Raw genomic sequence first — 10,160 nt, 5'->3', positions numbered from 1 at the left:
ATTTTAATATGTGCAATACATTATGCAACCTATAGTCCATACAGATTTTTCAGGATTAATAAAGGATTAATAAAGATCTTGTCTTAAAGCGAACAACTTTGCATACTGTAACACAAACTGGTTATTGCGTCTTGTGCTCTTTATCATCTTTTGTCGCTCTCTCATACTCTGTCCATCTGACTGTACAAATCCATTTTTAAATAATTTGAACATGTATAATTTAAAATTTAAGTTAAGTTAAATTTAGGTTTATTCTGTGCCTGAGTTGGAAAAGAGAAGATTGTACTCAGTTTGTATCCCAGAGGTGTCTCTGCAGCTGCTTCATGTGCATTTCACAGATGATTAGCTTTCAGCTCATCCACCTCACTCTTGAATAAGAGCTCTCCTCATTGTCCAGTTACAGGTCTTCAGGCCGATATGGTAACGGCTTTGGCATGGATTTTTCCCACTGGAGCTGGATGAGTGAATTGAGTGTTTGTCCTCGTGATTTTAAACAAGATTAAAAGCCTGAGATGATTCAATGTGCTTCCTGTGCTGGTGACACTCCAGGCTGGTGAATGAAGTACTTCTCCTTGTTTGGTCCCAGTCTATTCACAGCTATGCACATGTAGCACATTGACGGGAAAAACCCAACAAAAATACACAAATCACTTTAAAGGGACTGGGGCTTATCTGACTTTATTCACCATAACTGTAAGTGAATATTGTGTTTGTCATCATTTATGTTTGTATTTCTAACATATAACTAAAATAGAAGCAGAAACAAATCAAATCTCTATTCTCTTGTGCCCTCTGGTGGTACCCAAAATACTATTGAATTCAACTGAATTTGGGTCTTAAAAGGTTTATTCAGATTACGCAGCTATGTCAGGGGTCGGGAGTCAGTGCATAAATGATGACTCATAGTATTTTATATTTGTCTCCTGACATTACAGAATACATTTATATCAAGTTTAGTAAAACATTTAAGCTATGAATCAATGTCCAGTACGGGGAATGTTTTAATAGGTGCTATAAAACCAACACTCCGTGAGAGACTTATGACACAGTGACATTTTCTCATAATCCATTGCCAGTTTTTTTCCCCAGTGTGGACTATTTGCTACCAAAGCTCACTCTTGAATGCTGTGTTTACATGAGCGTAGGTCCACTTACAAATGAGATCACACCTCACCGATAGAGGGCGCTATATAATGAATTTAAATGGCCATAACTCAAGTCTGTTGCATTCGCAATCCAAATACAAAACATTAATATTTTCACACAAAACTCATGGCCACCATCATTTAATCATCATAACGTCCTGTTGATTGATTATTATTGTTATTGTTGTTGTTGTTGTTATATAATAATGATAATAATATGTATCTATTAAAATAACTCATTCAGAGTATAGTGCAGTCTTGGCAGTGGTATTTTAACACATTATAATTTTACTTGGCGCTATTTTATAATAATTTATACATCTTTGGTAGACATGGCCTACACATTGATTTAGTTTAGTTTTCTTCATTTTTGGACACTTTGTGGAATTGCTTAAAAAACCGTATGTGCTGTGTTCTGGGTTTTGTATCAATTGATAGTCTTTTGAAAGGGGATAATCATACAATAATTACAACACAATGTAAAGATTCATTCATTCAGCTATACATTTATTAACTGGATCGCAGCCAGAAAGGATTGTTCAGTTTCATAGAACAGTTACCTGTTGAAAAATGCCTTACAAAAGTTTATCGGAAGCTTCTAAAGTTTCGGTTTTTTGGGGGATTTTTTAGAACAAAAGTCTCTCTTTATGTTACTGTATGCTACTTAAGCCTAATCATGTTTTATCTGCAACAGATTTTAACTTTACATATTTGTGTAACTCAGTTTGCTGAAGCCTCATATTCAGGTAAACTGGGTTTTTTATTCACAGAATTGATATACTGGCCAGTACGAACAAGCTGGATGATTACAGGAAGGACATTATGTCGCAATACTTGCGGGAACTTCTCTACTGTTCTAACGGACTGAAGGCAGAGAGGAAAGTTAGAGTCTCCCACGTTCGTCCTGCGCCTGTGAATGCACCATTTGGGTGTCCTCATAGCTGCCTGAAGAAAACCTGTAAATGTCTCTCGCAGCAGCGCCGGTTCTGCCCTTCACTGCTCCTCACATGCTAAGTTGCGGCGTGTCAGGACGTTTACAGATCTTTAATGCAGCTTTAGCATTTATCACGCCCGCTGTTTCTGTTCGGTGTTTTTAATCGCGTCGGGGGTAATTGCGGTAATGGAGTGTCGTGTGTTGTCCATTCAGAGTCATGTTGTCAGGGGATACGTAGGGAACAAGTCGGCAACATTCCCGCTGCAGGTAAGAGCTGCATGGGACGTTCAGGTGGCAGAGGCGGACGTCTCAGATTAGGCAACATGGAAGAGAAAAAGTGCATAAAACGGGGAAAGAAAACAAATAGTGCAAATGTGGTACAAAGGTGATAGGAGTCGTGTTCTCCCATGTTCTGCATTTCAGTAGAAGTTTTTCTGTTGAAGAAAGACAACAAGCAGCTATCGCTTTCTGTTCATTTCGATGTCAGTCAAATTTGTGAAACTGGTGAATACATTATAACAACAATTGTAACAAATATCGCGTGTGTACTGAGTAATTTGAAATGTTAGCATTGTGGGGCCACGAAGAGGAAGCAGAAGAAGATTATATGCTGACCTGTTTTATGGTCCTTATTTCAATCAAGTTAGCGGCAAGTTAATTTTCAGACAGGCCGCCAAATGTCTGCTGCAGGAGAAACAAAAAAAGCATTGAGGAACTAAAACAGTAGTTAACAATATTGAAATTTAGTGTGATTTTATGTAAAGTGTAGTAAAAATAAGGTACGGTCCTTTCATTGTGAAACAAAGCAAATCTGTGGTTCGAAAAACAAACTTGACATTGAAAAGCTCTCACAGTAATTGACAATGCTGTGAACTGCAGAAGCCCACTGAGACCAGTCGTCATTGTTCTCTGCTTCACCAGCTGCTTCATTACTCTTTTCTCAGGTGCTGGGCTTTGAAGTGGACTCCATCAACTCTGTGCAGTTCTCCAATCACACAGGTTGGCTCGCCTCTCTTTAAACTTTCCACAGACAGAGACTTTCTCGGTTCCTCAGGTTAGACTGACTCATTTCCTGTTTTGCATCAGTCAAATTTGACGCCAGGTCTTGAAGTCGTTGAATTTATGATCCGTGTGGTTTCACGTGGTACCTGAACGGTTCTTTGAGTAGACTTTGTGTGTGATATTTTCCCTTTTGCTCTATCAGCACATGCACACAAGGGCATTCAAAAAGAGTTTAGCCCATAAGGACAAACCAGGACTCAAAAATCTTTAGACTGGCTGTTTGGCAACAACGCCTTTGTTAAAGACACACACAAAGACAACACAACAGTCAACACAAACCAAACTGTTTACTACACTTGTTTATCTTTTGCATTAGTTGGCAGTGAGTTAATCACTGTCCAGAGTTCTTGTACTTTGCCTTGCTTGGGTAGAAACATTTGGATGAGCTCTGTTTTCTTTATCTGACTTGGTGAAGTACAGTCTTTTGGTCACCAGTCGGGTTTAGAGGCGAATTCTTTTTACTTCTCTCTCAGTCGACCTTTAGATTAAGGGTCGACCTCGGTCGTCGCTGTTGCTCTAAAATCTCAATGACAGACACCCAGGCTGATTGGCTGATACCAAGGCCTCGACAGTGACAGATGATTGGATGCTCACTGGGCGAGTCTTGACTCTGTGCATAACACTGTCCTGTTTGGCTGTTCCAGCCAAGACGTAAATCATCACTCCCTTCCTTATCGTCTATTTTGGGGTTTTGCCAAAAATGAGTGAAACTGCCTTGAGTATAATCTAAGCTGAATAAAAGACTTGTGTCAGGGTTTCTCAGGTCAGAACCAGGTGGCTTCACGAGCAGGACTCTGTACTGACGACATCTGGTTCTTCTTGAGTGCTGAAGTTCAAGAAATCTTTCAGCATGAGACGTCCAGGTCCAGCATCATTTCCTCAACACCATTTCTATCTGGTCAAGTTAAATTCCTTAGTAAAATTCCAAATGAATTCCAAATGTACTTTGGGTACATCTGTGGAAGTGTGTTATTTAATAAAAATGCTGTATCTGTATACTGTTAATTGTTTTAAAAGACAACTGATGCAAAGTTAGATACGTGAACTTTTTTGTTGTTCTTTGTTTGAGTAACTGAAGCTGAACAGTGGTTGCAGCTAGCTGTTGGAGGATGTTTGCACAACGGATTTCCCACCCTACGTTTCCCAAGATCCCACTTCAGTCAGTTGTTTTAAACACACCATCATCAGGTCACCTGACTGAGAGCAGGAAATAAAAGCCTACCAGCTGATTTACACAATATTAGCAAATAGAGCTGTGACTATCAGTCAATCAAAAGAAAAACTATATATAAAGTAGCTGCCAAATATTCTGATAATTGTTATTTTATCTGAAATTAATAATTTCAGATAGTTTTCCATTAATTTGCCAGTTTCATCGCTGTCCTCCTGGATGCAAAGATTTGCTACTTTTTTGTCATTAATAATAGTAAATGAAGAGATAAGCAATTTGAAGACGTCATTATGGGCTCTGAAAATTTTTGATGAGCATCTTTCGTATTTTTTAGAATCCAAATGATTTCAATGAAAAGAATTAGTCATGAAAATAATGGGAAGATTAATGGAAGATAAATAGCTGTTAGCTAACAGCTAGTGATTATTTACTACTGGTCATACCAGACCAGAAAAACACTAACAGCAAAACCTCTGAGTGTATTGAAATGAGCAAGGCTGAGTGTCAGCTTTTCATTTGAGAGAGGATATGATGTGAAGGTTCTTTTTTTTATTATTATTATTTCAATATGTCTTGCTTTGAGGTGTTCTATTTCGATAACTGGAGACAATTTAGCAGATGCCATGAAACAGATTTAGAATATAAAAGGAGTAAAATCAGACATTTTATATATCGACTTGTCAATAAAGCACTGCTAAAATATGAAAAAGATTCATTTGTAGTAATAGTAATTATGTCACCTTAATTCCGATATTATTATATAATGGTAATAGTACTGCATTGTAGTACAACATAATAGTTTGGATAATTGTGACATCTGTACTGGCCCTCTCTGGCCTGTTCTTATCTTTTTTATATCTTGAGCTACATCATTATCACATGGACAGGCTTTACTGCAGTGACTTTGTGCAACAGGGCAGTAAAGTGTTGCTCCAGTTGAACACTTGTTTGTTGAAACACCTGCAGAGATGGTAGGATTATAATCTGGGGTCTGTGGTGCCAGAGTATGTGAAGAATGTGCTCTCACTGCAGGGCCAGGAGACTTCTGCACAGAAACCTCTTAAATCAATATAAACATCTGCTCTTCCGTGAGAGGAAACTGGTCAGTATTAAGAATAGGGACGTTGGCTGCAATCCTACTTTTGGTTTATACCAGTATGTTTATACAACATTATTTTCACTTTTGCGTGACGCATTAATGCACACTTTCCTTCTAATCACAACACGTGCCTCTACTTTCCCTCGAGCTTTCTGTTAAGTCCTTACTGCAGGAGGTGCTCTTGCTGCCTCGGGTTTGGTCAGTGTGAAGAATATACCAAAGGGTGTTTGTTTGTGTCCTGTCATTTGTAGTCAGGACAGCTTTTGAGGGTTTCTTCTAGCTTAATGGTGAAAGGGGAATAAAGAAGGGGAGGGCTGAGGGGGGCTGGCAGCCGGGATACAAGCATCTCATTGTCAGTGTGGAGGCCCCATTGGGCTCAGAACACCACAGATGAGGGGAGGACCTCAGCAGAGGGAGTTGGGGGCGGGAGGGGGGGATAGGAAGACCGAGAAAGAGGAGAGAAACACTTCTGTGTCTATTCTGTAGATTTATACACAGTATGGTTGTAATGGGATGGTGTTTTTCTTCATTTTAAGTGGCGCAGAAGCGTGTGTGTCATGGTGGCCCACGGATTCTCCTGGTTTTTGTTTTCCAAATTCAAAGTCACCGTCTTTAAAATGTCTTGTCATGCTGAACGTCCATTCTCCCCGTTGAATCCCAGGCTACGCCCATTGGAAAGGACAAGTGCTGACTGCAGAGGAGCTAAACGTGCTGTATGAGGGCATTAAGCTCAATAAGGTGAACCACTATGACTACATCCTCACCGGTGAGTCCAGGCAGAGTATCCTCACACAGTAAAGACATGGAGGAGCCCAAACATGCTAGCATGAACCTATAGCAGCTTTATGAGTTTTATTACAGCTTTGTTTATTAGAAGAGATTTTTCTAAATTCTCCTCCAACAGCAGCTTCAGTATGAGGGGGATTTAACACGGCCACAATGTAGTCCTGCATCTCTTTGACTGTCTCACTGCCTGTATTTTGCTTCTATGGGTTGCAATATACTGACTGATTAATCGACTGACTGATTGGCTACTTGGAGAGGAAGCAGCAGAGTAAAACAAACTTTTCTCTTCATTGTCTTTGCATTTTCACTCCCAAGGCTACAGCAGGGACACATCCTTCCTGGAGATGGTGGTTGACATTATTCAGGAGCTGAAGAAGGCCAATCCCAGCCTGGTATATGGTGAGTGTACAATATTCGCATTTCAGATTGAAATAACTAATATTGTCTGGACAAAAGTAAAAAATAATAATAAATAATTTCCGTCAAAGTCTCCAGAATTCTGACTCCTCAGTTGTGACGGTTTGTTGTTTTTCTTTGCTTTATAAGATAAGATAAGAACTTTATTGATCCTGCAGGAAATTGTTGTTTTTTAGTTTGTTTGTTTGTTTGTTTGTTTGTTTATGTAAACTGCTCTGGGTTTTCTGCTGCTGGTCAGACCAAATGAAAGAACTGATGACGTCTCCTTGGGCTTTAGGAAATGCTGATTGGCACTTCTCACTGATATCTGATATGTTACAGACCAAACACTCATTCAATTAAATACCTGCCTGAACTTCTTTTTTTTCCCCTTAACTTGAGTCCAAAGCTTAATTTTGAGTTTTCTTTCCCACAGTTTGTGATCCTGTTATGGGAGACCACGGTGCTATGGTAAGCAAAACACAGCTGATGAGGATTTAACCCAAGGATTTCTTGGTACATTTCCTGCGCACCCTTCAAAAGTTCACCCTTTAGATTAGTAATTGTTGAAAAAGCGGGTGTCACTTGTAAGTAAGTTTAAAAAACTGCATGGAAAGCAGATTTTAAAAAAAACAAAACAAACCATGACGTGATGTTCTTGTATTTTCCTGTTTCTTTTTGTTTGGTTCGTTTCAGTACGTTCCAGAGGTCCTGCTGCCGATCTACAGGGACAAAATTATGCCTTTGGCTGACATCCTCACCCCCAACCAGTTTGAAGCAGAGTGAGTGCACTTCCGGTCATCAAAACTGATATATGCGCACTATACGACGTGGTTTAAAAAGCAGCCTCTACATGTGAATTATGGGATGTTACTTACCTGTTAGCTTTCTCTCATTGAAACGTATTGAAACGTATTTGACTCCTGTCTGTTTTTGTTTTTTTACTCAGGCTGTTAACTGGGATGAAAATGAACACAGAGGAAGACGCTTTTAAGGTACTTATTTCTCATTGTGCTGAATCTAAATTAGTTTATTACAATAAAAAGCTTGAGGAAGTGAAACCCCTTCTCTTGCTCCCCAGGTGATGGACTTACTTCATAAAATGGGTCCAGAGACTGTGGTCCTCACAAGTACAGACCTGCCCTCAAAACGTGGGGACCAGTTCCTGCTGGCCCTTGGGAGCCAAAAAAGAGGTAAAATATTGGACCGGCCTTCTCCAAACAGAGCATGTTCTCAGCATTTGGGGATTTAGCTCTTTATTTGTCTTTTTTGGTGGAAGAACTTTAACATCAGCATGTTTCAGTCATGGGTTAGTTTTAACTGCTGTCTCTGGCAGTTTTTCCATATCACCAGTCTGTGTGTCCTCGCTGCAGTGAAACCAGATGGGACCAACACCAGTCAGAAAATCTGCATGGACATCCCCAAAGTGGATGCTGTATTTGTGGGGACAGGAGACCTATTTGCTGCCATGTTGCTAGCCTGGACTCACCATCACCCAGGAGACCTGAAGGTCACTAACACACTTGTGGGTCGATGGGATCTGATCTAACTCTGCTGCCACAGCCCATCATAAATTAATCCCAGCTTCCTTGTGTTTTTCACAGGCTGCCTGTGAGAAGACTGTTTCCGTCATGCACCATGTCATTAAGAGGACCATTACTTATGCCACTGGTACTTGCTTTATGCTTTATTGTCATTGTCATGAGATAATTGTCAGGTTTGTGAGTGTTTGTTGACTTCTAATGTTGTCTGTCCAGTTCTCTTGAAGTCATTTAATGCACATTGTGGACATTCATGGACATGGAAAAAATTGCTCCTTTCTGCTGTTAATACCTTATGTACACAATCAGTAGTAATACATCAGCCAACGATGTGCATTATATTGTAGCACACAAGTCATTTTAACTGAATGTAAAAAAAAATAGATGATGAACAGCCTCAGCATTCATTGTGACAGCAATAACCCTTTTTAACTGATCAGAAACCTGCTGTCTTGTTTCACCTGCTTTTCTTCTTTTTGTCAGAGATGGCTGGCCCTGGGAAAAGGCCCACTCCTGCTCAGCTGGAGCTGAGGATGGTTCAGAGCAAAGCCGACATTGAGAATCCTGTCATTGTAGTGGAAGCTAAGGTTTTACAGACGTCTTCACAGTGAAGGTGCAGATCGGCTTCAAATCTGGGCCGTCCGCCAGACGCATGTAGAAGTTTCATAATAAAGACTTGCGTGTCTTTGCCTTACAGAATCTTTTCATGAGAGGGGTCAGCAGGATCTGTCGTACTGGAATCACTGCCATACGCGTCTGTACTATGGCCTGTGTAGACATCATCTGCCCTTCAACAGAGGAAGAAGGAAAGACATGAGCTGAGTTTAGGTTTGAAGTTAATTTACTTTTTGTACTTGAATCCCCCCTAACATGGTGGAAATCATTTCATAAAACCACACACGTCAATCAAGCTAATTATAAAAGACACAAAACCAGTGATGCATGCTTGACCAGACCTTGTTTAGGTCATGATGGTCCATAACGACTGGTCTTGTGTACTTTAAGTGTGTCACTCACAAGGCATTATAAGCACATATCTATAACATAGCATGATGTGTTAGGCCAGGACAGGACTAAGAAAATCTGGTGAGCATATAATTTCTTAGCAATGATGTCAGATTCACAAGATTTTATTAGATTAGTAGTTATCTGAAATAATAAAATATGAATGTCTGCAGTGTGCTTATAATGTACTTGGGTGCTTTGTCATGCACTTTAAGTAAAGTGACAGCACCTTCATACATGCAGCACTGACACACAAGTGCTGAGGTGTGTGTTGTAACTCCACAGAAATATTAAACATCTTATGCAATTTATATGTAGTCTACACAGAGTCGTTAACACAAATTAGTTTCACCCAATTTCGCTTGGAACTATTTGTAACTTGAATGATGATCACAATAATAGTTCATGTTTAAATTTGTTCTTTTAATCAGTTTGTCCAGAAAATGTTTTTGATCTCCTTTTTTTAATTATGCATTGCTTCCTTAAACTAGCAGATGTGTAATCCGTTATTCGATGTCTCTAACATCTCAAATTGAGGTATTTGCACAGATAATCTTTTAATATATTTACTAATGGTCATTGTTTTCATTTTTAACTGTTGGCATATCTAAACAAAATAGTCTGTATGAGAGACCATGCTGTATAATAGCCTTAACAGGAACACTGAATGTTTTTGTGTACCAATGTAATAGTTGATCCTCACGCATAATGTTAGAAAAGTCAAGTGCCAAATCTTGAGCTGCTGCTCTGATATAGAGCGATTATAACAGAAAACAGAAAAATAATAAATTATAACTCTTTTACTGAAACTGTGTTGTGATATTATTTTTATTATTTAGCGTGTTTACTGTTGAGTGGCTTCAAGCCAAAGTGTGTGGTGTGTATTTTTACTTACAACCTGTTGAGCCTGAGTAAAGTAGCTCCAGTTCAGCCGTGACCTGGAGGTTGGAGAAGTGGCTTGTGATCGGAGATTTTTACTAAATTGGGAGATAAAAATGAAACCAAATTCACTAAAATATTT

At 39.4% G+C, this 10,160-nt stretch overlaps 1 protein-coding gene and 1 long non-coding RNA gene across 2 annotated transcripts; one reads left to right on the top strand and one right to left on the bottom strand.

The window, feature by feature from the left end:
* Window positions 1-2,062: 2,062 nt before the first annotated feature.
* On the top strand, window positions 2,063-9,948 carry LOC124067406 (pyridoxal kinase-like). Its single transcript, XM_046404733.1, has 12 exons — window positions 2,063-2,346; window positions 3,024-3,078; window positions 6,073-6,177; window positions 6,513-6,596; window positions 7,030-7,064; window positions 7,290-7,375; window positions 7,543-7,588; window positions 7,675-7,786; window positions 7,967-8,103; window positions 8,198-8,264; window positions 8,618-8,747; window positions 8,832-9,948. Exons 1-11 carry the CDS (start codon window positions 2,266-2,268, stop codon window positions 8,743-8,745), a joined length of 936 nt encoding a protein of 311 aa, XP_046260689.1. The 5' UTR covers window positions 2,063-2,265; the 3' UTR covers window positions 8,746-8,747; window positions 8,832-9,948.
* LOC124067408 lies at window positions 2,249-3,303 on the bottom strand. The gene is made up of 3 exons (XR_006844749.1): window positions 2,932-3,303; window positions 2,695-2,763; window positions 2,249-2,387 (listed from the first exon to the last, which is right to left on the bottom strand). It is a non-coding gene; the product is annotated as an uncharacterized LOC124067408 (long non-coding RNA).
* Window positions 9,949-10,160: the final 212 nt, after the last annotated feature.

The sequence above is a fragment of the Scatophagus argus genome, chromosome 11 (genome assembly GCF_020382885.2).
Source record: "Scatophagus argus isolate fScaArg1 chromosome 11, fScaArg1.pri, whole genome shotgun sequence".
Lineage (NCBI taxonomy): Eukaryota > Metazoa > Chordata > Actinopteri > Scatophagidae > Scatophagus > Scatophagus argus.
This window is presented reverse-complemented; position numbering and strand designations above follow the sequence as displayed.